Below are 27570 nucleotides of genomic sequence, written 5' to 3' on the forward strand. Positions count from 1 at the left end.
TTTTTGTTGTTCTTACATGGTTCCAAAAAATGTATTATGGAATGTGCCAAACATTCCATAATCACAGAATACTTACAGAAGAATAAAGAATACTTATATGCCCACCAGCTAGCTTAATAAATAAAACATTATCTGGTGTGCTTTTAAATTTACCACACGTGATGGGTAGACAAGTAAAGCCAAGTTACACAGTGTGGGGAGACCAGGCTTTGAGATGGAAAAACCTTGATTCAAATCCCAAATCCCAGCTCTGTCGTGTATTCCCTTGGAGAGGTCATAAAACCAATCTGAGCTGCTGTTTTTCTTTACAATGAGGACATTAATACTCACTTCCCAGGTTGTCGGGATTGAATGAGATCATGCTCAGAGAGCTTAACGTGATACATACTAATTAGTAGTAGTCCTTGTTCTTATAAACTGCACAACACGATAACTGTCAAAGGCACTAGAAATAAATCTCACATAGATTTCACCAATCCCCATGATTAGCTCTACTTTCTCCCTCCCGTGAATTCAATTTTGAGGGGGAAATGGTTTCTTAGGTTCCTTAACAGGTGCTAACCTGCATGCCAACTTTTGATTCTGTCCCCAACTCCCAGCAGTGCCCAGCTGGGTGACCAACCACAGGTGCGTGGTCACGCTCCAGAGCCACCTGACTCCTCCCATCCAGACCTCCCATTCTGTGACCCTGATGTGCTCGTAAGAACATTTGGAAGCAGACACAGAACAAGCCACAGGGGCGTGCGTGCTGTTTTTTTGGTTTCCGTGGGTTGGAGAAGGAAGCAGAGCTGAGGGTTAAACTATCTCCAGAAACTCGGGGCCTCAGCCAGCTCTGGGGGGCTTTCTCTGCTCCCGTATCGCACAAGACGGTTTATAAACATCCTCCTTTGTCCAGGCCAGTCCTGGTTTACACCTGACCACCTGGCCTAATTAAAAGCTCCCCCCTTTCACTCTCAGAAGCATCATGGTTCGCATGGTAAGCCGTAAGATGACCGCAGTAAAAACCATTTCTAAGGCACGAACCCAAACCTGAATGGAAATCTCATACAGGATGCTGGGGGCTATGGTTATTTGTAACCACGACCAGGGAAGGACTTCACTTCCCACAGTGTGCGACCACAGATAGGCTCCTACTGGATCTGCAAACAGCCTTGTGTGATGGGGAAGCTGTGTCAATGTTGCCAGTAAGGCCCAGAGAGATCAAGCGACTTGCCCAGAGTTGCATGGCTAGTACGTGCTGGAGTACAGACTGGAACCCATGTTTGTGTTGTCCGTGGTGATCGTTTCTTCAGGGCCTGGCAGTCATTCAGCCCGGCCTAGTCAGATCACGCCCAGGACACTGGCAGGCGTGCAGGGAATGGGGCTTGTTTCTGAAAAGACCCCATTCAGCCCCTCTGCCCTGCAAGGGGGCCTGGAGGAAACTCTTGCTCCTATATCAGCAGTCTCTTCCCGGCCCAGGGCTACTCTGGACGTGTGCATCCCCCACACAGGAGATGCTCCCCTTCCTCCACCCCACTCCTTCTAACCCCCTCGCCAGTTTGGAGAAGGAAATTTAGCCTCAGGTGGAAGCAAAGCAGAGGGAGACCCCAAGATTCCTTTTCCCTGTCCCTCAGGCTGGGTGACTCTTGTACTTCACCCTCAGGATCGGTTCAGGCCCCGGCCATTGCATCTGCTGTTAAAAGAACATAAAAGGAGGGATTCTCCGAGGAGAATCACCCTCGATCCATAGCCACTGTCTGTGAACAAGTATTTTATTCCTTCTTGGCAGCTTTTTATGCATGCCTTGAGGCAAATGCATTTCAACATCTAAAAAATTCTGTTTGGAATAAAAATTTTCTCACCCCCCCCCTCTGTTCTCATTTTTTTTTAATACAAAATTTTTGTGTGAGTTCTTTATGAAAGGAAGTTCTATAGCCGATCCCCACACCCACCCCAAATTAGTGATTTAGTAGACAAGGGGGACACAGAGCCATGTGTTTGAGGGAAGGATGGTTGGGGAGAGCAGAGCGAGGATTTCAGAGTGGGGTAGCAGCCACGTGGCCTGCGCAGAGTGGCTGGAGGCACGGAGCGTGGAGCCGGCAGAACTGCCAAGTGGAGCCCGGTGAGTTTCCCCCAGCGCCGGAGAGCACCTCTGTCCCGGATTGGTTGCTTCGCCTGAGAACAGGCACAGTCTTGCTCGGGAGTCGGACTTTTTTTGGTCGTGTCCTTGCTGAGAATTTCCTCCTGGCACTTGCCAGACTCCCAGTTGCAACTTGCCTCCCGTATCTGCTCTCAATGCCGGTGGGGGAGAAGAAGCTAATTTCTTTGTGGCCGAGGCCTGACTTTCATTGACTGTGATCCCAGGGAAGCGTTCAGGAAATCCATCCTGTCCTGGAGAAATGAAACTCGAGAGCAAGAGAGGGCTCCCAAGCTGGGACTCCTTGTCTAAAAGAATCTCTTTATTGTCTTGCAGAAATCAGGAATGGCAACCTCAAGGCCATCCTAGGCCTCTTCTTCAGCCTCTCCCGCTACAAGCAGCAGCAGCAGCAGCCCCAGAAGCAGCACCTCTCTGCGCCGCCACCGCCCGCCGTGGCCCAGGTGGCCGGGGCCCCCTCCCAGGGCCAGGCTGGCACTCCTCAGCAGCAGGTGCCAGCCACCCCCCAGCCTCTCCAGCCGGCGCCACATCAGCAGTCCAAAGCACAAGCTGAAATGCAGTCCAGGTGGGGGCTCCTCGCCGACTGGTAATCCCGTGGTTTACCCTTCACACCGGCCCGATGGTAGCCTAGGCCAAGTGGGTTTCCGTTTGGGTCTCTGCAGTGCTGAGAATCCCCCTACTGGTAGTGGGGGTTAGCATGAACTTGAAATGGATGCAGCGGGGCTGTGCCTGGTAGAGATGTATACTTTTATGGGTCAGAATGGCCAGCAGCCGGAGCTGATTAGCCACTCTTGCCTTAACTCTGGCCCATTATGCACGTGCTCCAGTGCAATAAACAGCCCCGAAAATAGACTTCAGACTGGTTTTGCGTGTTTGCCTATGAGCTGGGTGTTCGGTGTTCTGTGTGTGAGTCATTCTACTTAGTGGAGGCAAAAGTTCTGCCATAGATGCCTCCGCTTCACCAGAAGAGAAGTATCACGAACACAGAAGGAAGATGGGACATGCTTAGCAAGGAAGGGGGCAGCCACCTTCCCTGAGAGGGCCAGGGACTGGGGTTTGTTAACCTTGGGGAGTTGATAGCGGCCTCAGCTGTGGTCCTCTGTTTGGTAGGATTAGGGCTTAGATGTTGCTGATGTTCCCAGAGGGACTGATGTGTGCCAGTGGAGTTCTCGCCGTAGAATGAGATGCACGCAGTGCCAGGGTAGTTACCATCTACTGCGTTACAATGGGAATAGCTGGCATTCCTCAACCACTCTGCAGAAAATCGCCTTGTAAAACATTTGCTTTCATGGGTGGGGACAAAGGGAGGGGGTTAGGAGCTAGAAAGTTTTTGACTCGTAGTCAAATTCTAGAGTAAAGTCCGCAATAATTATTGTTTAAAGCTGTAAACCTTTAGTTATCAAATCATCTAAATGTCACTAATTAAATTGATTGCTTGATTTCCTTTAATATGTGCTACAGAGTAATAACGGCTTTTCCTTTCCAGTCCCCAGAGCACCAGTGTTAACAGTCGTAGGGCTTCTTACACGTTCGTACCCTCAGCAGCCCATTGTAGCTGGACAAAGCACGAGACAGTGCAGACGAAACAGGTGCCTTATAGATGGCTACAGCTTTTTCCTTCCCCTGAGAAGCGCGACTTCCCATCTGTGATGGGTGTTAAAACCAGCAGTGACGGATGTGCTGTAAATCAGATCTCCTAATTATCTAATTATGTCCAGTTTACTTTATGGAAATTTGTAGGCTAGCAGAAATGGCTGGACTAGTAATGCAGAACAGACGGCCAGGCAGCGAGCCTCTGCACCCTGACCTGAAGAACCACCTGAGTGAGGGCCATTCTCTGATCAGAGGTCCCTGGTGGCCCTGGGTGATTGACTGACCAGGATATCGTTTCCCACGCTGTATTCTACAAAGTGCTTATTCCCTGGATGGTAACTTGCAGGGGAAGTGTTCCACAGGGAGAAAAGTTGGTAAATAACCTGGGTTGAGTTGTTAGAACTATTATTACAGGTCTACTCAGATCCTTGAATCGGCCAAAATGCACTCATTTATTTAGTTAGTGTTTGAATGCCTCCCGTGTGCCAGGCTCTGTTCTAGGCACTTGAGGTTCGTGGATGAATGAGACAACCGGTGTGCCCACTCTTCGCATTTTCCTGGAGGAGGCAGGCAAATAGGGAAGAGAACTATCAAATAGTGGTATTCCAATAAGATGATGGGATTCAGAAGGATTAGGTTGATAAGTTAGGTTGGACTGAGAGGAAATTCTCTCTGGGGACATGAGACCACAGTGGAGATAGGAATGACGTGGGGCAAGCCACTTGAAGTTTAGGTGTAGAATAGATCAACCAGGGGTTGCAGCTGGTGCAAAGGCCCTGTGGTATAAGAGTAAGCTTGACAGGTTGGAGGACCAGAAAGAGGGCTGGTGTGGCTGGAGGTCACTGGGTGAGGGGAGTTGGAAAATGTGATAAGGTACCTGTAAGCAAAGCCTCTGTCTACATGGAACACCGTATGACTGGTAGTCCCTAGAGTTGCCTAGTGCTGTGACCCTGAGGTCCAGTCACAGAGTTCTAGCTAAACTGGGCGAAGAGTTTGCATTTCATTTTATAGGTAACAGGAAGCCAATGGGGGGTCTTGAGCAGGAGAGAGTCTTGATTCGATTTACAGTTAAAAAAAAAAAAAAGTCTTCTTAGCTCCTCTCTGGATAATAAGACTGTGAAGGAGTAGAGATGGAAGGAAGGACCCCAGTCAAGAGTCCCCCAGATGACCATGGCTTGGGCCAAGGGCTAGAGCAGATCCGTTGATGAACCACTTCACGAGGTTGAGCCAACAGGCCTGTGAATAGATGGGCTGGCTGCAGTGAGGGAGAACCTCACAGATAAAGCCTAGATGCCTGGCGTGAGCAATGGTAAATGGTGCTATTTATTGGGATGCGGGAGCCTGAGAGGAGAACACGTGTGCACCGTGAACCTTCAGAAGAGGCCATAGAAAGCATTCCTCAAACTTAGCCACAGAACGTACTTCACAGAGCTTCTCACTGCATGTAGGATGCCAAGGAACATGTGTTGAGCAACGCTGGGCTTGTGTCACCAAGCTATGCTAGCCCGAGGCACCCATTTCCATGGCAGGCGTTTGTTTTCTCGAGAGAACCAGATGTTCCAGTCAGGACACCCATCTCCCAGTAAGAAAAAACATCCTACTATTAATAAATGCGTTACCTAAAGAAGAGCCAAACTTACTTAAGCCAGGTTTTTATATCCATTTATTCCAGAGTGATTCCTACCATCATGGTCCCCTGACTCTCTAGTGTGGTGACACGGATTGGCCTTTAGAGTTGCTGCTATGTGTCTTCCCTCATCCTTTATCTGGCCCAGACTGGGTTACTTCTGCAGATGACTGGTTTCCCACATTATATACTGATTCTTTCTAATTTTACTTCCAAAGGACAATTTTATCCTCAAGTTCTAGGGATCTAATATCCCATGATTACATAAGAATAATAAAATGGCATCACTGGCTTAGTCCATTGTATTTCTATCCCACATTTTGTCTGTGATAGCCAGACTCCCAAGGGTAATGGTTTGCACCCTTGATCATCAGTGTCAAATGTTGGCGTAAGCCCCGAACGCCAAGTTTCAGTCCTCTGTTAGAACTCTGCCAGATACAAACATGCCTGAACACTGTACCTCTTGGGATAGGAAATACTAAAGCCTGGCAGCTTTTCCATGAAATTTGTTTGAAAGGAGTCATGGAAGCTGGCAAAGGAAATTTGAGCCGCTGGCATGAGGGCATAAGAGCGGCTCCTCCATGATGGCCGAACGGAGACTCACGTTTCCCTCTTCCCTTCAGCTCTTCTCATTAATCTATGTGCGGCCAAGAACTTGATCCATATTTCAGCTCATGAAATTCCTCACCCGTGCAGAGTCCAGGAGAGAAGCATCGTCCCCAAGACTCACTTTCCTCTCCATCTGTGTCTACCTTACATAGTATCAGTATTCAGCTGGTTAGGAAAAATCCAGACAATTGCTTCATTTTGTTTTCTTCTGCATGCTCTCTTGTCTCTTCCTTTACTTCTGGAGTCTAGTGACACCAGCGTTTGTCTTTCCCACCTCAGATCACGGCATGGGGTTCCAAAGAATATGTGTTGAGAAACACAGGTCGGTGTAGGGTGTACTTGGTACAGGGTGGGGGATAGAAGACTGATAATTATTTTTACCTTTTGTAATGCTGTAAACAAGTTTACCTTTCTTTTAAGCCCAATCAAGATTCCTCACATGTACAATTTTTTTTTGTCCGAAGCCTAGAATTTAGCAAGTTCAGAAGACTTTAAATGAATATTTCTTTAAAAAAAAAAAGGATTCATATATTTGAGAGAGAAAGCAAGCTCAGTGGCGAGGCGCAGAAGGAGAGAGAGAGAATCTTAAGCAGATTCTGAGCTGAGCATGGAACCTGATGGGGGTCTCGATCCCACGATCCTGAGATCACAACCTGAGCTGAAACCAAGAGTCGGCTGCTTACCGACTAAGCCACCCAGGCACCCCTTAAATGAACATTTCTATACCACTGACAGCGAATCTTCCCAAGACCAGTAAAACTTGCAAACATCTATACCCATGTTTTGGGTCAACATTTTATATGGCACATTTATCTGAAAAGCACCGTGGTAGAACAGCATGTGAAATAGAAGCATCTAGATACTTTTAGAAAGCTATAAAGTTTGTTTACCTATCAGAGACCCCTCACTTCAGTGTCTTCTGATGGGAAGAAGAAGCCTTAGGCCACAGGTAGCAGAAAAGATATTCAGCGTTTAAAAAAAAAAATCACAGAAGTTCTTAGATCATCTTGATAGCGGTTTCTTCACATTGGAATAATTTTGTCAAATCAGAAAAGTTAGAGGAGGAAGGCAGGCTGCGTATTGTAGGAAAAGTGGGCAGAGGGCAAACCCGGTGCACGCCCGTGGTCGTCGATTCCCGTTAGTGATGTGTATGTCTAACGTATCTTCTCTCCCCTCACTCATCTCTTCCACTTTTTCTCTTTCCCATCATGCAGTGCATCATCCAAGGACTCCTCTCAAAGCAAAATCATCCGCTTCACTCTGGGTCAGAAAAAGATTTCTAGGTTAGATTTTTCTCTGTGTCCTGCGAAGCATGGTTTCAACCCAACTCATTGATCCCTTTGCTCTGGCTAAGTTTCCTTTTGGTCCCTCTCCCCGTTTCATGTTTGCAGTTTGAGAAAACCAAACATGCTTTGGCTAATGACCCAATGTCGGAGAGTTTTGAGAGTGTCTGGGGGGGGGGGTGTCATTGAAAATGAGTGTGTATGTGTGTGTCCGAGTGTATGTGGGGTCAAGGTGTACGTACTGCTTCTGCATTTCATTGATTTGGGCTTTGATTGCTCGGTCATCAAAATCCTTTCTGATTCAGGGAGAGGTAAGTTTCTTGGTGGACTTTGTAGTGGTTTTACGATGAGTTTGGCTCCCTGCTCTGGCCTGGCCCTGATCCTGCCTCACCTGCATTTCCTTTGCGTGTGTGGTGCTTTTTAATGTTGCTGTTATTGCTTCAATTACTAACATGGGATTGGTTTTCTTTTGGATTATAAAGACCTGAAGCATGAATCCAGTTGGTTGCAGGAGACAAAGCAGCAAGGCAGCTCTGTCTCATTTTTGTTTCTGGATGCTCTTTTGTATCTTGGAGAGATTGCCTCAGTTACCTAAAGATAAAAATCAGCCTTGCTCACTAACTAGTTCTCTTGACGCAGAGTTTGGCATCTTCTGCCTCCTGGGAGGACCCATTCCAGGGTATGGAAAATGCCGGTCACATCTTTGGGACCTACTGTTCTTTTAAAAGTAGCAAGAGCTAACATTTACTGAATGCTTGTTATGCACCAATTTGAATGTATTCTCATATTTAATTCTCACGTCAGTCTTCATGCGGCGGGTCATGTTATTGTCCCCATTTTACAAATGAGAAAACTAAAATCGAGGAAGTTAGGTAAGTGACCCAAGGTGACACAAAGTGGGGAAAAAACCAGGATTTGAGTACAGGTAATCTAACTCCAGAACCCTCACCTTAACCACTGTCTTATTACACTCCTCCTCTCTTCCTCCCCCTTGAAATCTGGCACTTAGGGGGTTGTTGAGGCTGTTTTTAAAAATCTTAGATTTCAACCATTACTCTCAGTTTTTTGCCTCCCCCTGTGGCATCCCAACAGAACCCGATGCTGGGGTAGAATCTCTTCATTTACTTTTCACTAAATTCTCACTTAAAGCTAACAGGAGGCCCACGCGGCATTTGTATCTGTATTCATGTGACAGATACGTACTGACGTCTGCCTGCTGCCCCACTCTGTCAAGCTCTAGGTGCCTTTTCTAGCCGTAGCTTTCTTTGTCTTTTCTAAAAGGTCACATGTAGGGAGACCCAACTCGGGATCTGCCTGGCTGTTGGGGAGAAGCCACAGGGCAGTTGCTTCTTTGTAGAACAAGTCGAGATGTTACCCAAACTTCGTTCTGGGGGACAGGAGGGAACCCACGTTCATCCGTGCTTCTCACAATCCTGTGTGTTTGTCAGTTTGGACTGCTAGAACAAATCACCGCAAACGGGGTGACTTAAACAACAGAAATGTTTTCCTTACAGTTCTGGAGCCTGGCAAGTCCAAGGTCAGGATGCCCGCACAGTCGGGTTCTAATAAGGGCCCTGTTCCTGGTTTCCAGATGGCAGTGTTCTTGCTGTGTCCCCCCATGGAGAGAGCGAGAGATGAAGCAAGCACCATCCGTTCTCTTGTTATAAGGCACTAACCCCATCATGTGGTCCTTATGACCTAAGTCCCTCCCGTAAGCCCCACTTCCAGATACCATCACCTGGGGATTAGGGTTATGACACATGAATTGGGGCAGGGGCAGGGAGGACATAAACATGCAGTTCCTAACACCATGCTAGACCGTGCCTGCTTTCCCTGAAGAATAACACAGGGTCCAACTCAGACACTGACTGCCCTGGCGAACGGGGTTCCCAGTTTTTAAGTGTCCTGCAGATGTCCCTACATAGGTGTTAACCTGAATAAGGAGGTCAGCTGAAGTAAGCTCAGATTACCAAATTCAAATTGAGTTTATTTGGGAATCGCAGAGGAATTGCGATTGGGGAAATGCATGTCAGAGCAAGAAACGAGTGAGTCTGTTGAGGGTTTGGGGCAGGCTGTATTGAGGGACCAGGAGTGCAAGGGGGCATGTGAGGGTGCAGTGGGAGTCCAAGCAGTAAGTTCATGGGTTTGAGGATGGAGAGGGATTCTTTGCAGATGTGCACTGGTCAGGAGAGAAGTTTCTATATTCCGTAAATCAGACATTGATGGGAAATCAGCATCTCCGTTGTTAAGTGCCTTTCTTCTGAGGGCATGTGCACGAGATTCTCCATTTCCTATCCTCCAGTTCCACTGTAGATTGAAATTCTTTCACGAACAAAAGGAAAGGAGGGGAGTGAGCTTGGAGGGAACCTGAAATCTAGTGTCTGTTCCCACGATGTGCTACGTTCTAGAAGATAAAACAGACAGGAGCTTGCTGGGAAAATATCTGCTTACGGCACATGCCCATCCCAAGCATGATTTGTTATCAGGAGGCAGTGGGAAGAGAGGAAAGACTGAAGGGTGAGGCCGTGTCTGCCCCTCCCCCAGGGTGTGCTGGGTACAGGGCTTCCAAGCTGACTGAAAGCCAAGGTCTGGCGTTCTTTCAGGGTCACATCCCCCACCTAGAGTTTCTTTTCGCATACATTTTTTTGTCTCTGATGTTAATGAAAGGATGTTCTTTGTTTCATTATTTGCCTAATACTCCTCCTTGTCCTCCCTTACCCCCTCTCCTTTCCCACCCCCAGCCTTGAGCACAATTCTGATCAGCATTTGAGCCAATCCAGGCATCCCCAAATGTAGCAGTAAAATTGGCTGCCAAAAGAAATAGATTTACCCCTGCTGACGGAGTAAGACACCGCCCCCAGAGCTCTGGAAATAGATCTTATTCAAGTGCAAACATTGATAGAACACCTGCCAGAGACAAACGCCCTGACAGGCACCAGGGATATCCAACAGGGTGGGAAGCCTCACCCTTGAGTCTGGATGCCCGGAAGAGGCTTATAGAGGGAATCAGTACAGGGATGAAGGGTTTCCATGAATTTCTGCTTTCTTCTACAACTCTGGTCCGGTGGCACCCCTTGCAGCTCCCAAGCTGCTAGACATATTCCATCTGCAGAGGCCCAGAATCACGGTGGCTGTGAGTGGCACACCTGGTGAAAGCCCCTCTTCACCACGCACCACGTCACCTGGACTAATTATTTACTCTCCAGGAGCCAGTCGTTCCTGACTGCCTCATTCACAGTTATGTGGATCAAGTAAAGTCATTTCCAGCCCTTTTATGTCTGGTCTATAATGAGTGCACCATAACCAGCAGACACAGTGTTGTTGGTGTTTGGGGTTGATCTGGGCCACCAGGCCACCTCTAGCAAAGGTCGATCTACATAACCATCTTGTGGAGAGGAAGCGGTGGGGCTAATACTTCTGTTCTCTTTGTCCCGCTGCTGAAAAGCAGAGGCCACAGAGATGAGAGATTTAGCGTGTAATGGTCTCCTCTGGCACAAAAAGCATCTCCGATCACAACACCTTCCACCTGAGGTCCCAAGCATGTGCACACAGCTGCCATCCTGCCTGTGAAGGCCAGCTACTCCCCCCCGTTTCAAGTGGCTTTTTGGGGAAGAATGGCTTCCTTCCCATCGGCGCGCACAGTGCATGGAGCTGGGATGCGCTCACAGGTTACTTGCCAGGAATGACAATTTACCATACGGCCTGCTTGGCTCTGCGCATGTTGAAGAAATCGACCATGGCTCCAATAGCAGCAGGATTTCTCTTCTGCCTCTTTTTTTATACCACTTCCTTTAAACTTATTATTATATATATTTTTTAAAGCAACATGTGTATGCTTCAAAGAACCCATCTGTGCCCTCTGTCATTTGGTAGCTATGTTTGGAACATGGAATGATCTTGAGAAGCAGAGTTGTTCTTGCAAAGGAGGCCTTGGAACTTTCTGGCACCATAAATGATGCGGGGTTGACTTGACATGCTCCCCTCTCCCTGCTGTTCCACAGGAGCAAGACCCATCTTTTTGCAGAGAGGGGTGCTGATGTACAGGCAGCAACTGTTTCCAAGCTGGGACTTGATAGAAGTTCTTGCCATGCACAAGAATGTTAATAGTGATGAACTTGAGAATGTGAGCTGGGGGCCCGGGATCTGTGTTACTGTGAACTAGAGGATGCTCTGCTTTTCCACTCTAGCTCTGCTCCCAGCCTCGCTAACGAATGCCTCATTGCTGGAGGCCAGGACAACGTCCAGATTCATACTGTGGCATGCAAAGCCCTCTCTACTCTGGCCCTGCCTGCTTCTCTAGCCTCATTTCCTCCCAGCCTGTCCGCCACTCCCCAGCCCACACCAGCCTGCCTTCCTCTGCAGGAGACCTCTGCCTCTCACCATGACTCCGTACCCTCTTGCCCTCCACTCGCATTTCCTTTCCACATGCCACATCTTGCTGTGGGGTCGCATCTACTTGGAACCTTCCCTGGCTATCCCACCAACTTCCCAGATTATCATTTTCCTTCTTTGAATTACTTCTGACCTTTGCACATTCTGTTATCAATACGTGTGTAATTTAGATGTCATCTGGGATCAGTCAGCCCCTTAAGATCTGGAGGAGACTGAACTAGAACCCTGCCTCAGTCTGTTTGGGCTGCCATAGTAATAAATACCGCAGACTCAGTGGCTGATAAACAACAGAAATTTATTGCTCACATTTCTCGAAGCTGGAAGTCCAAGATCAGGATGCCAGCCTAGTCAGGTTCTGGTGAGCAGTGCCCTCCAGGTTGCAGATGGCTGACTTCTCACTCTGTCCTCAGGGTTGAACGAGCCACCTAGCATTCTGCACCATTTTTTATAAGGGCATTAATGTCATTCATGAGAGTTCTGTGTAATGACCTAATCACCTCCCAAAGGCCCCACCTCTTAATGCCATCATACCGGGATTAGGATTTTCACATAGGAATTTGGGGCGGGGGACATAAACATTCAGACCGCAGAAAACTCTTCTTCAATTTGCAGAAAATCTAGTGCCTTCCTCATGATTGCTCATGTACCTTAGGTCCTCAAGGTCGCCTTTGTCTTTGAAATGCTACATTTGAGATCTTATAATTCACTCCGAATTAATTCCAGTAGATTAACTCACTATCCCAAAGAATATTTTGGTTCCCTCATGGGTGGATCCTAACAAGCCTTTTTCCTTACTTCCTACCCACCACACGTTCATTCATGGCCTTTGTGTGTGAGGCAGACTTTGCTGAAAATTTCAGAATGGCGGGGGGCCTGATTTGGAGCAAGCAACTATTCAAGCCCGTTCACCACAAAACCCAAGTTTTAAAGCATTGCGTTGCCATGGACACCTTCTGAAACTTAGAAGAAATTACTTGGTCTCCACCCAGTCTTCCCATTTGGTCAAGTTCGAGGAGCTGTCCTGACTAGGGTGTAACAGTGATGGGGGTAGAAGGTGACATGAATCGGCTTGAACTTTAGGGTGGCTTTTGATGCCTAAATATGTGCCAAGCATTCTTTTTCATGTCAGCTGCCTTCAAGGCCTTTGAGAATTCCTTCTCCGTGTCCTAGGAAACTTGGCACAACCCTGCAGCCACTTGAAGGCTATGCCGCTCCCATCAAAGGTGTACCTGCACTCAGTGCACTCAGTGCAAAGAATCTGAGGATGACCACCCATGAGAAACCAGAACTGTCTTAGTTGATCCAAGACCAGGAATGTTTCACTCTGGGGATTGGGGCCTACAGATGGCTCAGAGGTACCCTAAGTATAAGGTCCCAGCCACAGATACTTGGTTGAAGCAGTTTCTCTTCTGGAATGTTTCTTAGGGAAATGTGTACTGTCTGCCAAAGCCTGGCTTGCCTCTTTGAAAATGTAGATCTCAGACTTTCATATGTTGATTTTTATCTGCTCTCTTCTGATACTTTCATTTAGATCCATCGATTTTCTTCATTTTTTTATTTAATTCTTTTTTGTACCAAAGCATGTTTCCTTTATTACAATGCTGAATTCATTTATGAATTTATGTTCAGCAGAGAGGATGGGTAGGGGAACTAACATGCATTGAGTACTTATAATAGGCCAGACATTAAGCCCCATTCCAAATGAACAACTATCCTATTGGATAGTTTATTATTCCAAAGTTATCTGATGTGGAACAGAATTCTTGGAGAGATTATAATACTGGTCCAGTGTCATGTGCATGAAAAAGCCCATGTTTTATCCATTATCCCACACTGCCTCACAGAGAACTAAATTGCCTACCCAATTCAAGGTTGTACTCATGCCATCTGATGCTTTGATCAGTCTTCTTTCTATAAAGGCCCCGACTGACCTGAAAAATCTGTGGTCCAGCCCTGGGTCAGGGCAGTGGGGGCTCTTCAGCAGCTCCGAAGAGAATGTATCTTTCCCTTCTTGATGCTTTTTGCTTCTGTACTCCTTGCAAATTCCCTACCGAAGTAGAATGCTATAGCCATTCACCCTGTACCACTTCATACAGTTGCTGTGACTTCATCTTGGAACAAGTCTATAATCCATTTCCAGTCCTGTCTGTGGGCATGAAGACTCTCATAGACTATAGCTGGGATAGGGGAGTCCAGCCCAAAGGACTCCGTGTCTGCACCTGCAGAAGCTCTACCATTAGCTGTGAGTACTCAGCTAAAAATGACTTGGAGGGCTTACTGGATGCTGTTTGTATTCAACGTAGAACCAAGAGGTACCAAGATCCCATTGCTAGACCTCCTTATTCAGTTGTGCTGGCCACATCTGGTACCCAAATATAGACCCTGGCACTGCTGGTTTTGAACCCCACTCTGTGCCTTTGTGGGGTGAATATTTTCTCCAAACAAGATGGGATAAATTAACAGAGGAGCAGATCCTCCTAGTGCAGTGGAAAGTGCACTTCCCTCTGCCACTTGCGGGGGAGAACTCACCCCCTTCCTTCTCGCCTAGCTCCCAATCAGGGAATTGGGCCACCTTCTTCTTAACTGTATAAATTTTACAGTGCTCTCACACTAGCTCATGTTCTCTGTTTACTCTACAACCATCTTTCTTTCTCAGCCAGCAAGAAAAAGTTTAAAGTGATTGCTTGCTTATATGTAAAATGCTTCCAGACTGCAGACCTCTTTGGTGCTTACAGATTTGCATGGGAAGAGAAAGTTGAAAGCTTTATGAGTTGAAAGTTCAGACTTAACACAAGATCTAATGCTAGTCAGCGGAGGTTCCAGTGGCTTTTAAACACAGTTAAGTGGGTTTTAGCTGAAAGATATAACTATTTCATTATTTATTCATCTTTCAACTTTTAATGATTAGAAACAGCCTGCTTAGTAGTCTCTGAACCAAAGTTTCTGATCTGGGGAGTCTTACCCTTAACTCTTGGGAGAGGAGGCTGTAATATCTTTAACATATTACAAAGATGTCTGCTAACTTTATTTCCTAAACCACCCCAAATGAGGTACTTTATTTAAAGAGAAGGTGTATGTTTGTCTTTAGGTTAATGGTTTCCTGCTGGCTCTACAGAGGGAATGTATGATTTTATCCATCTACTGTGCAGAGAAGCTGGGCTTCAGCCTCTAAGTAATATCTATGGAGACAAGTTGTCAGGTGTTGAAGGAAAATGTATGTCTGAACACGTGTTTTCATCCAGGCCATAAGTTTTTTCAGTGTAGTTGTATTGGGTTCTGCGTGCTAGCAGGTCTCTTTCTGACCATTATAAACTACATCATTTTCTTGACACTGCAATCCTGGATTATGACAAACACCATATTAATACCTACCAGAAGAAATGCACACATAATAAGGTAAAAAAGCTTAAAGTCTGATATGGCCTTTAAGTTCCACACTTCATAGAATTAGAGTTGACATGGTTTAGCCCTGTGGAAAAGTAAAATTACTCATCCGAGAGAAAAAGGAAGATGAACATTGTATTTCTAATGAGCAAACTTATTCATTTTCTTTTCCTTCAGAATTTCTCTTTGCTCAAAGGCAACCTCGGGTTTTGCTGTTGGACTTTGCTGGGGTCATTAGTAGCCTAGATGTTTGTAGTAGTTCTACTAAATCTTTTGATTGGCAAACCTCCACAGACCCAATGTCTTGAATGGTTTCCTTTACCTCCTGCATGGTTGCAGTTCCTTCTTCTGAGACACTGCTATTCTCCTGAGACTGAATCCATTATTCTGTTGTTTTTGCATTTTAGGCTTCCAGGTCCTACCGCAAGGGTGTCCGCTGCAGGCAGCGAAGCCAAAACACGTGGAGGGTCAGCCACTGCTAACAACCGACGCAGCCAGAGCTTTAACAACTATGACAAGTCCAAACCGGTCACCTCCCCACTTCCACCACCACCACCAAGCAGCCACGAGAAAGGTAAGGCAACTTCTTGAGGGTCCTTTTTGGCATCTACCTTTACAGCAGATCCAGTTCCTTTGGGTGAGTTTGGTCAGGATTGGGAGTGGGGTGCAAATAGGATGGTGGGCATGGGCCACAGGACGTACTTGGCTGGCAGGAACTTGGTTAGCAGAGGTATTAATGAAGTGGGGGAAATATGTTCATAGCTGCTAGCAGGAATACCTGTATTCATTTCAGTGGGGGCCCAGAAGACACCTGACTACAGAGAGAAGCCATACAGCATTTACAATTTGAAAAAAAAAAAAACTTTCCTAGAACATGCTTTGTATGGTAGATGGTTTTCCAGAAATGCAAGCTTCTTGGAGGGTGCGTTGTGTGCTCTGATAAGGTTTTTACCCATCAAAAGTGATATGAGGGAAGTTAAAAAGAAGGGCATTTTCACCCTTTGAAAAAGACATGTGGGTTGGCCAAATGAATATCTTGGCTCCATATGAGGAATATGCCACATTATTCTTGGTGTTCTGATGATGTAACTTTTACCAAAAGAGGATATGACTTTTTGCTATACGTAGCCCTGAGATTTTAGGATGGGGGGAAAGGTGAGTCGCGCTGTGCGGGCTAGTACACAGAAGGTAGTGAAACAAACCTTCGCTTGCTTCAGTCTATGTCTCGTGGGACATTGGAGAAACTGAGTCAGCGTAGAAGGTGCTATGGTAAGAGGCAGAGCCCTCTTTCATTCCTCCTAGTCAAAGGGGTCTAGACTTCTTGAGGAGAGGAGGACATGCCCAAATCTCTTGAAAGCATTTTCTACCTGGTAGGGTTTGTTGTAGAAGTGCCCCTTACTCCCCCAAGACCCAGGAGAGCTGCCTCCCACTCCCTAAAGTGCTCCAAGAACCTGGACAGCCCTCCCACTGTGAACGAAGTCAGAGCCTGCCTGACTTACCCCTCCAGCCCAGGATGGCTTGGTTCCGTGGAGCTGTGTTTCTGCCCTTCCCCCACCTAGAATACTTGAGAAAATATGAAGGAAATTTTTGTATGGCTGACATATATGGCAGAAGGTTTTGCCTACAGGGCATTAGAAACCCTGCAACTAGCAGTAGGATGTCTCAGCCAGTCAAGATTCTTTGTGATCCAGCCCTTGGCTTCTGCCTTAAGGAAATCATTTTTCTTCTCTCTTTCCCCCTCTTCCCCTCCCCTCCCTTCCTTTTCTTTTCTTCAACCATACCCAAGCGTGTTCTTTTCAAAAACGTGTTCTTTTCAAAAGTGTGTTCTTTTTAAAAGTGTGTTTAAATTGCAAAAATAATATATGCTTGTAAAATGGTACAAGTACATATCACATAAAAGTTCTCCTTTGCATGCTCCCTGAAGGATACTAATATAAACCGTCCTATGTATATTCTTCTGGAACTAATTTCAAAATACATTTATACACACACACACTATATATATACATGTAGATAGAGATATATAGAAAGGTGTTTTTTATATCAATAAATAAGAGCTACATTTTACTGAGTACCTACTGTGTGCCTCATTGAATCCCCCAACAAGCTATGTTGTTATCCCCATCTTACAAGGGATGAAACTCAGGCAAAGGGAGGTTAAATACTTGCTGAGGCCACACCAGAGATGGTAAGAGATGGAGTTGGATCTGGACCCAGGCGCCTTGGTTCTAGAACATGATTAATACTGTGCTTTTCCTGCAAGCAGAAAAGAAATGCTCAAAGCCTTGCCTATTGAAGGCTGGAGACATGCAGGTTGAGCAAGAGGGGGGAGCTAAGAGCATGTGGGGGACAACCTGTGCAGAGCCCTCTGCTGGGCCATCCCGTCCTTGTCCCATGGTCATCCGGGGAGAAGCTGTCATAAAAAAAAGTCTGAAGGATGGATGTGAGACCAATATCCAAAAGATTGAGAAAAGAAAGAAAAGTTCTTCGTGGATAGAACAGGGGATGATGAAGGGTTGGCAGCTGGGATGTTGTCCCAGAGCCTACCACAGATGGAGGGCCACTCAGGCAGCCCAGCAGGTGCTGGCTAGCTGTGCTGGGACGGCCACCAGTCTGCCCCTGTCCTGGGCAGGGGCTGCCATATGCACACTGAGCAGCCAGAGAGCCATCGCCTGTCAAAGATCAGTGGCTGCTACTAATGGAGGCATTGCCTAGGGAAGGACTGTGGGATGGGAAAAAGTCAGACTTATTTATTGAGCAGATATTATCTGCCAGGGACTTTGATGGTCACTGTGTCACTTGATCTTCACAAACATTCTGTGTGATTAATATTATTAACCCAGTTTTACAGATAAACGGGGCTAACTGAGATTTAGTCACTAGGCCTCCCTGGTAGTTGAGCGCTGGAATTCATATCGAGGTTCGACTGCTGGATTTGAACTCGGCTCTGTCCTGTCCCCTGGGAGGTCTACAGTGAGAATCAAGTAAGGTAGTGTGAGGATATTTTGTGAGCTGTGACTCTCTCAAAATCCACTGAGGATTCGCTCTTGGAATGATAAAAATAACCGCCTGCAGTTCCCGGTGCACCAAAGGGTGCTTTTATTTTCCCTCTCCAGTCCTGGAGAGCGTAGGTAAAGCAGGCATGGGGCAGACCCGGGTATTTTTAGACTAATGCTTTCCCACCATCCCGAGGTGACGGGACAGTGCGATTTTACCTTCAGGGGCCTTTGTATTTCCTCCTCCTTGCTCACGGACCCTGTGTCCTCCGTTGCATCTGACCTCGATTGCAGCTTATGAGGTGGCCAGATCCATGCAACATAGGATGTGTGGGGAGAGAAATAGCTCCACCACCTAGCCACGTGGGAGGTACACCAGGTTCCCGGGTGCCTAAGACAGCATCCCTCGTCTTGAGAAGTCTTGGAGAGACGCGCACTGGTGAGCAGATAAATTGTAGCTCAGTGTGGTTGGTGCTGTAGTTGAGGTACGGACTGCTTTCAGATGAGGTAAAGTCCACGATATGATCTCATGACCTGTCCTTCTAGAAGCTTTCTTGTGAGTCAGCCAGGCCCTGAGAGCATCGCGTGCTGGCACTTCGCTGTCAGGTAAACCAATTCACACGGTTGTGTGTGTGACCCACTGGGCCAGAATTCTCCTTCTAGGAATTGATCTAGTCACACCAGTAAGGGGGATGAGAAATTCAGTATTCTGTCAATAAAGGACAAAAATATTTCAACACCGAGTCCTGATTTTTTCCAAAAGGATAAAGAGGAGTAAAAGGAAATTTTTTAAATGATTTTTTATTATATTATGTTAGTCACCATACAGTACATCCCCGGTTTCTGATTAAAAGGAAATTTTTTAACGGGCAACTTTTCCAAAGCCCAGGAGCAGTTAAATCTTTGTGAGGAAATACTAAAAGATTCCTCTTAAAATCATGCCCAAAGAGGCAAATGCCCTCCTGCCATGACCAGATTTAAAATTTGGTTCTGATCACACTGAAGAGTCACCTGAGACGTCAAACAGAAGAGAAGTAATAGGTGCATAAAATACTTCACAGGGAGAAAAAACCTGGGGACACAATGTATTAGCTCATTCTGTGAGGTGACCAAGTACACGGCTGGTGTATAAAACCCAGGAGTGTCCCTGTACAGCGACATAACCTATTTGTCTTCCTGAAGACTCACATCTCAGATTTTGCCTGTGAGGGTTGGAGGAAAGTCTGCAGATCCTCAGCCCTTAGGGAAGCCTGCTGGTCGGTGTGTAGTCGTCACTGGCGTGGTTAGGTTTGTCTTTGGCTCCGTCCTCTCGCTCCTGCGGGCAGCGGCCGGCACAGCGTCGCCTGGCCCGCGGGATGTGGTGAGTGGGATCCCCTGAAAAACGTCTGTCGAGGGATGGCGTGGAAGCAGAGCGCTCCTCACGTCTTCTGTTGTCTCCCAGCGGCCCTCGGGCTCCAGAGAAGAAGCCCAGATTTTCGGGGAGAGGAAATAGCTGTCGTGTTCAACATTCGTGACGTTATCTTTTCCTTGCATTCCCTCACGTAACATCCTCCGAATGGGGTGGCCCTGCCCACAGTCTCCTACATTTCTGAAGTGTTTGGTCCATCAGATGAGTTTGAAACGTTTAGTGTTCCTAAACTAAATTCTATGCAAATGGAAGCTGTTCTCCCCTGAGTGATAGGGTTTTCTTCATGGAGAAAGCATATCTGTATGATATTTTCATGGTACAAATCATCCTATAAAAATTGTCAAACAACACAAGTGTTTGGAAAGAAAGGGAGCTCTACATAGTCCCGCCTCTTGGGATTCACCCCTGTTTATCACTTGGTTTTTATTCTTCTGCGTTTTCTTTGTGCATATACTGTCACATTTTGGTAAATGTTTCCTCAGGCTGAGTGTATGCTGAGTACTGTTCTGAGGGCTGTGTAAGTAATAATTAAATTCTTACAGGAGCTCTGCACCTGCACACACATACACTCACACACATTGTATAGGATTTAAAATCTCCTAAAGAAAATCAACGAATCACGGCCAGCCTTTTTATAGGGTTTTCTCTAATAACTGCAAAGCACGCCATTACATGAATTTACCTTAATATTTTTTTTTAAAGATTTTATTTATTCATTTTAACAGAGACAGCCAGCGAGAGAGGGAACACAAGCAGGGGGAGTGGGAGAGGAAGAAGCAGGCTCCCAGCGGAGGAGCCCGATGTGGGGCTCGATCCCATCACGCCGGGATCACGCCCTGAGCCGAAGGCAGACGCCCAACCGCTGTGCCACCCAGGCGCCCCTACCTTAATATTTTTAACTACTTTCATTTCGGTTGCTTCTACTTTTTCGATGTTCTAAGTACTGACATTAAATCCTCGTGTCTTTCTTGCATGTATACACCGTTTCAGTGGAGTTGCTGCATAAAGGGTATACACGTTACAGCTGTTTTAACATTGCCAGATGTTGCTTCCAGCAGGTTATACCTATGTCTGTTCCCATCAACAATGGGTGAGAGGCTAGTTTCCCTACACACTTGACACCACTTCTGCTTTCACTCTCTTGGGCAAAAAATACTCTGTCTTTGAAATGAGGCAAATTACTTTAAGAAGCTGAAAGAGCAAGATCATTTGCTTAAAAACTGGCCCTTTTTTACTGACGTTTTGCTATGAGTTACAACTAGTGACCTCGTCATAGTCAGAAAGCACTTGGGTTTGAGAGCAAGCTGCCTGCCAACTAGTGTGACCTCACTCAAGACACTTAATTTCTCCAGGCCTCAGTTTCCCCTTCTGTAAAGTGAGTCTGAGGTCATCCGTCACCAAGCCACTGTGAGGTGTGAATGCTTGTTTTCGCTGGCCTTTGGCCTTGTCTAGTGGGAGCCCCATCAGTGCTTTCTGCGACGTTCCCTCCCCTGGGCCTCATTCTCTGTCATTTTCTTCCTCTTGTTGACTCCAGCCTGTCATGGGTAGGAAAGAAGAGTCAGACGTGGGTGGAGACAGAGTTCCACGGCCTTCAGCACTATGTCCTGTCTGAGTAACATGGAGCCATTGATTTGGAATCTCTGTAAACTTGTCACTTTATGGTTGGTGAAGCAAGTTATTTAAGTTAATGATTGAAAGAGGTAACCATGAAGAAGTTGCCCGTGGCCCACCATTAACCAGGATTCTGACCTAAAATTACAGATGAGATGGGATTAATTCAGTGGTCCAAGTCACACAGAAAAGAATACGGTTGGGTGCCTCCGTTTCCGGTTGTTTCTCTCATTTGTTTGTTTTGTCACTCCTTATGTCCGGCATCGGGCTTGTTGTCATGACTGAGGGGACTGAGACGCAGACGCTGCTTTCCAGGGCTGTCAGCCTCAGGGGAGGGGCAGTGCTCACAAGTCCTAGAAGAGAAATGTGCTCAAGGTCTTGAGGAAAAAGATGGACTTAGCCAGGAAAGCTCCAGGAAGGCTCCAGGAGGACTTGAGAGGAGTGATAGCATTTGCAGTGACGTCCACCTCCAGATTTTCATGGAGAGAAGGCGAGGGGAAGGCTGGGAAGGATCGATTCATCCTACTGTTTGGGTCCAGGTGTTAATCTGACAGGACATCTGTTGGGGTCACTATGTTAATAAACTCATGTCCTGTGGAGGACCTCCAGAGGGGAAACTTCTACAAGATCATTTCAGCGGTGGGGTAGGGCCTCCCTTGGCCATCAGGAGACCCCTGCCATTCCAGAGCTGTTATCCTCGGCCACGGACAGCTCTGGTGCCTGTCCGTGCTCAGTAGGTGGTAATCATCTCCGTTTGGTAATCGGCTGTGAGGTTGCCTTGAGCCTCCAAGCAGAAGCCATAATTGTCTGAGGGCTTAAAAAGGCAGCTTAAAGGTTTGAACCAAGGAGGTATTGCTGGATTTAAAGGAGTCTCTGGGGGATCATCAGGAAGTGGAATTCAGTGAACTGTTAGTTCAGCCATTGAGGCTAGGCGGGTAGGACGAATTAAAAGCTACCAAACTTAGGGACCTCACACACGGCACTAGAAGGAAAAAACAGCCTAGCAAGTGTTTGAGAAGTTGTACTGGTCTCTTGGGCCAGACTAGAGTTACCTGGGGAGGAAATGTTGAGGGCCCGACAATTAAAGAGGAAGAGTTTACATTGAAGCAGACAACTGTGTTTGAGGTCTGGCCTTGCCAACTTCCCACAAGTATGTGCTCACTGGGGTGTCTGCTCAGGGTCCCCCTCAGAGGACCATCATAAGCCACATTTGGCACCGTCCTGCTCAGGATACAGACAGGAATCACAGGGCAGTGAAGTGTTTCTCTTCCATAGGAATGGTCCTGTTTACAGCAGTCCACATAGCCATCCAGGAGCTGTGGCTGCCCCCTTCCGTTTGAGGGACCACTCAGGTGTGATGGTACAAGACTCACGCAAGGCAGGTGCAAGAGTCGCTGTAGCTTAAAAGCACATGCCCCATGGCAGCCAGTATCTCTTGTAAAAGCGCCGTATGCACAACAACTTCTAGGCTTCCCGCAAGGATTAGGTCTGAATAGTAGTCACAGGACTTGGAGATTCCAAAATGTTGGTGTCCCCCAAGACGTATTTATACTTCATTTATAGCTCTTCCCAGTCCAGCTGTGGTGTAACTATCATGGGTCATTTTTACCATGAGCAATGTTGCTTAGTAACATAGCTGACATTCTATCTTTATCAAGTTTCCAGGGGAACAGAGTTACAAGGTTAACCGAAGGCTAAATTCTCATGCAGAAGGGGGAAAGATTTTGTTAATCCTTTTCCAACAGTAGGTCAGCTCACCTCTCAGACGTTCAGTTTATTTATCTGTGAAGCGGCATCAGGCTGCCCTGGCCCAAATGATGGTAGAGAGTCAGATGCGAAGTATTCTCTCTAATTTTTGATATAGCACAATTCATATGCTCTGTCCTGGTTGCCTCTTCTGAGTGTGGACATCACTATGAAATATTATGACTTACTGCTTCCTGATAGCTGGAGCTTAGTGATGTTGTGGGTTTCATTTGCATGGTGTGAACAAATTGCCAAGTTCTGATTTTCTGAAATATCGTGTAGTCAGTTCATTTGCTGTCCGTTAATGGTGCCCTTTCGTAAGTAGGCAGGTGGAGGTTAATGGCTTCTGCATAAAGGCTAGTTTTATTTTTTTTTTTAGTTTATTTTATTTTTAAAGATTTTATTTATTTATTCGACAGAGATAGAGACAGCCGGCGAGAGAGGGAACACAAGCAGGGGGAGTGGGAGAGGAAGAAGCAGGCTCATAGCGGAGGAGGCTGATGTGGGGCTCGATCCCATAACGCCGGGATCACTCCCTGAGCCGAAGGCAGACGCTTAACCGCTGTGCCACCCAGGCGCCCCGAGTTTTATTTTTTTAAATTTTCATTGCACAGCAGTTTCCTTTTGTTCTAAGCAAAGTATGGACATTGTCTAATTGAATAGAAGAGAGTCCTAAAACACATGGTTTCAGGTCTCCCAAATAATGCCTCAAAACAGTAACATTGTTCCCCTCCGACACAGTGCCTGCAAATTGACCATGTACAATCCAAGAGGGCATAGCATGGTGGGTCTCTGTTAATTCTGAAGCGTGCAGCTCAAGTCCCATGATCTGGTGGGACGGTACACTCAAGACTCTGGACTGTTGTTTTTCAAGGTGTGAATAATGGACCATGGACACCAGCATCCTTTGTGATAATTGCTGGAAACACAAATCCTGAGGCTTTGTGAGCCTCGTCCTTCTAAGTCAGACTTCTCAATGAGAGCCTGGAAATCCACATTTTGCCCCTTAATATTCTTAGAGGCCTGAAATCTGAGAACCCCTCTCCCAGGAGGCCTTCTGGGTCACCTTGGAATGGGCATGCGGCCTTCCAACTGTCCTTCTGTTCTCAGCAACCACTTTGGAGCGCGTTGTTATGGGGAATGGCGTTAATGTGGTAAGACACCTAGACTAATGCCTGGCATACAGCAGGAGCTCGGTAAAGAGGAAACCATTTAAATTTGCGTATATGTTTTTTGTACCTAAATTTAAAATTGTTCTCAGAGCCAGTAACTTATACTGGGTAGACTTACCTGCTTGCCAAGGTCTTTGTATCTTCTTTTGGTTTCATTCTGTTGCCTCACTAATCTTCAGTGAAATTCTTATTGTAATTTTTTTTTTTGGAGAGTTGGGGGAGGGGGCAGAGGGAGAGGGAGAATCTTAAGCAGACTCCATGCCCAGCGCGAAGCGCTACATGGCACTCGATCTCACTACCCCGAGATCATGACTTGAAGTCAGGAGTCAGAGGCTTCACCAACTGCACCACCCAGGTGCCCTTCTTATTGTAATTTTTTTTTAAATTTCAATATTACTTCATTTCAGTTGAGCTAATAGAAAGCAAGGAAAAGGATTTCAATCTCCTATTTAACCTGGAAATACAAAAAAAGGAGCATCGCTGTGGGATCTAGATATGGTAGCAGAGATAATGCGATGCAGGGAGGTGTTTGAAGGGGAAAGTCAGCTCAGCCTTCCTCTGATTGGAGAATCACCTTCTGGCTCTTTCTCTGCTCGGCACTGGAAGAGCCTGAAATTATTTTATAAGAGCGCTATTCTATTCAGAGGAAAGAGGAAAACTAGTAAAGCGTCCCGGCCGTGTTCCATCCTCACTGTTGTCCTTAACCTGTAGCATTAAATTAAAGTCAGAATGAAGGTGAAGGACATGGTATCTGGTATAGTCTCTCTGGCCACCTTGGGAGCCATTTTCTGGATCTACTGTGTAATTCAGAAGATCCTTCAGAGGAGGAGATGCACCAGTCCTTCTAATGTGGGAAACGCATAACCGTTAATGCCAAGGCCACCTTTCTCGCAGAGAAGGAATAAGAAGGATAGAAGCGTGTTTGCTTTCCCCTACATGTGGATGTGTTTCAGAGCCAGTTTGGCTCTGCTATAGATCCTGTTTCTAAAATACGATAAACCTGGCTTTTTGTAAGAGGACGAATGAGTAGAGAGAAGGAGAGAGAAAATAAACCATTTCGGAAGATGAAATATCTATTTGATTGGTTTGTGTCAGGAATAGAAAATGCCTCGTTGATGGTCATCCGATCTTCGGGGAATAAATTTCCGCATCTCTTTGGCTTCCATCTGCTGTGTGCAAAGCGTCACACGTATGTGAATTCAGTCTAATGTCAAGGATCATTGGTACAGGAAAGTATTTATGTTTCTGGGGGCTTTCATCATTTTTACCCAGGTGTCATCTGCAGTCAGGGCTTAGTTGTCATTCATGTAAATGTTGTTTTAAATATTTAAGTATTTGACAGAGTTTATTAGCATGGAAGATACATACATTCTGGGATAAATGCAATTACCTTTTCCCTGAGCACACATGGCCCCTATTCACAACGCACAGAAAGAAGACTGTTCTGTTGAAATGGACAAGAACAGAATGCCGGTCAGAACCAGGGGAGAGCTGCTGAGCAATAGAACTTGACAGCTAGCATAGCTGCACCTACTCGACGGAAGTTGCTTGTGCATGCATGCGTGGCTGGCTGCTGTCTGTGCTGAGGACTTGGCATTCTCAGGCTTAAACGGACCTCATGGATAAGATGCCTGTTTCTCCACTGTAGCCCGCCTTCACCATTCTGTCAGTGTGTATCCCATCAGGATACCAACACATAACGCATCTGCCCGGGAACCTGTCTTCTCCTGATGAGAATGACAAATGAGGGGGTCCCGTGGAGAATATTTTCCAAGATAACGGTCACAAGACAGCCACATCATGGTAAGAGTGATGCACAGGCCATGTGCAGGCATCAGGCCGAGTTAATGGTCATGCTGCAGAGTGGTTCGTGCCAAGGCACTGTGGTCACGGTGTACATTCTTAGTCTCCTAGGAGCTCCTGTCATGAATTCTTTTTTTTTTTTAAAAGATTTTATTTATTTATTTGACAGAGAGACAGCCAGTGAGAGAGGGAACACAAGCAGGGGGAGTGGGAGAGGAAGAAGCAGGCTCCTAGTGGAGAAGCCTGATGTGGGGCTCGATCCCAGAACGCCAGGATCACGCCCTGAGCCAAAGGCAGACGCTTAACGACTGCGCCACTCAGGCGCTCCACCTGTCATGAATTCTTAGCTGCAGCCATACTGATTCATGTGATTAGCAAGGCTCCCCGAACTTTGTGGCTATTTCAGATACTAGCTGCTACTAACTGCTGTTGGAAATTAGTGGCCTGGCCTACTTCTGTCGTAAGAGCAAAGGTAAAGAAGGCCCCTCAACACCTCATGCTCTCTTTGTCTTTTTCAAAATGAGAGAATCAGGGCATTTTTATGAAATGTGAAACGGAGCGGGGAATCAGTGACTTATAATAACTCACGGGTAAAGCGGTTTTATAAAACAACTTTGGCTCAGGACCGTCCAGACATTGAGTCTCTGCTGCCCCCTACTGCCCATGTTGTGTATATCGTGTCTCTGGGTAGACTTGGTTTCCAGCCTGACGCTCTCAGGGCACTCTGTTGGGGAGGATAATGACTTGAGATTGTCCAAATGTTCTCTTCCAGACAGGGTCTCCCCACATTTGTTTCCTCAGTTTGAGAGAATGCGTGTGGATGGAAGAAAACCCACGTTGTGGGCATGATCCAGTTCATGCGGCGTGAAGAGCTGACAGCAGGCCCGAGCTAAAATCATCTCCGCAGGGCCATCCACCCCCTCCCTTCAACAGCCACCAGCTGGGGGATTTAAGAATCCGGGTTAGCCCTGAGAATAAGAATCTAGGAGGGCAGTGGTTGATTTTTGCTGCAAGAAGCATTCTGCTAGATTTGGCTTTATTTTTAACTCCCATGAGACCTTCCAGTATGGAGTGTGTGAGTCTGCCTCCTGTTGCATTCATGTACTTGGAACTCCGTCTTTGGTCTTTTTAGCACATTATTGGGTGCCTTCTAGATCTCCAGCATCATGCTAGCCACTAAATACTCAAAAGCGAAAAAATCCATCATCATCTTTGCCTTCATGGAACTTAGTCTGGTGGCAGAGACTGATATTAAGCCACAGATAATCTCATGCGATTTTTGTGTTAACTGCTTTTGAGAAGAAGATTAGGTGCTATGAGGGAGTATAAAGGAGAGATGAAGCCAGTTCTGTGGACGAAATAGAAGCTCATCCAGGCAAGACCCAGAGACGACGTCTTCAGGGCTCCGCTGTGCACAGAACACCCACTCCCTCACACAGTGGGTAGAAACAAAGGATGTTTTAGGAAACAGTTTTATAGACAGAGATCAGTGTCCTTTTAGAAATCGAAGTCTATATCCTGGGTGAGGTTTTTTTTTTTTTCTCTCTCTCTTTCTCTGGTCACAGAGAGAACTAAAAAAATTACAGGGACTCAAACTTTCCCTGCATATTTTTAAAAAGAATGTATTCACCTTGGCCTTCTCACAGTTAAACAGGGCCTTGTGGGAGTAGCGAATTTCCTGACCTCCCAGGAACAGAAACAGAGGCTAGATAGTCACTCACGGAAGTTACTAAAGGTGGGGTTTCCTGTATTAGCAAGTAGACTGGGGTAGATAGCCTCTAAAATCCCTTGCAGAGGGAGGACTTGATTATC

At 46.4% G+C, this 27570-nt stretch overlaps 1 protein-coding gene across 4 annotated transcripts in view; it reads left to right on the forward strand.

Moving 5' to 3' along the window:
• NAV2 (neuron navigator 2) overlaps nucleotides 1-27570 on the forward strand; it is a 383600-nt gene that overhangs the window by 162923 nt on the left and 193107 nt on the right. For 3 of the 4 annotated variants that reach the window (XM_044389055.3, XM_057317561.1, XM_057317562.1), the window contains exons 5-7: nucleotides 2453-2699; nucleotides 7178-7246; nucleotides 15430-15596. In XM_044389055.3, the coding sequence (XP_044244990.1) occupies nucleotides 2453-2699; nucleotides 7178-7246; nucleotides 15430-15596 (483 nt within the window). The remainder of the gene's footprint in view (nucleotides 1-2452; nucleotides 2700-7177; nucleotides 7247-15429; nucleotides 15597-27570) is intronic. The other variant, XM_026512228.4, reaches the window with a different exon arrangement.

This window comes from Ursus arctos, unplaced genomic scaffold, assembly GCF_023065955.2.
Source record: "Ursus arctos isolate Adak ecotype North America unplaced genomic scaffold, UrsArc2.0 scaffold_23, whole genome shotgun sequence".
NCBI classification, from domain to species: domain Eukaryota; kingdom Metazoa; phylum Chordata; class Mammalia; order Carnivora; family Ursidae; genus Ursus; species Ursus arctos.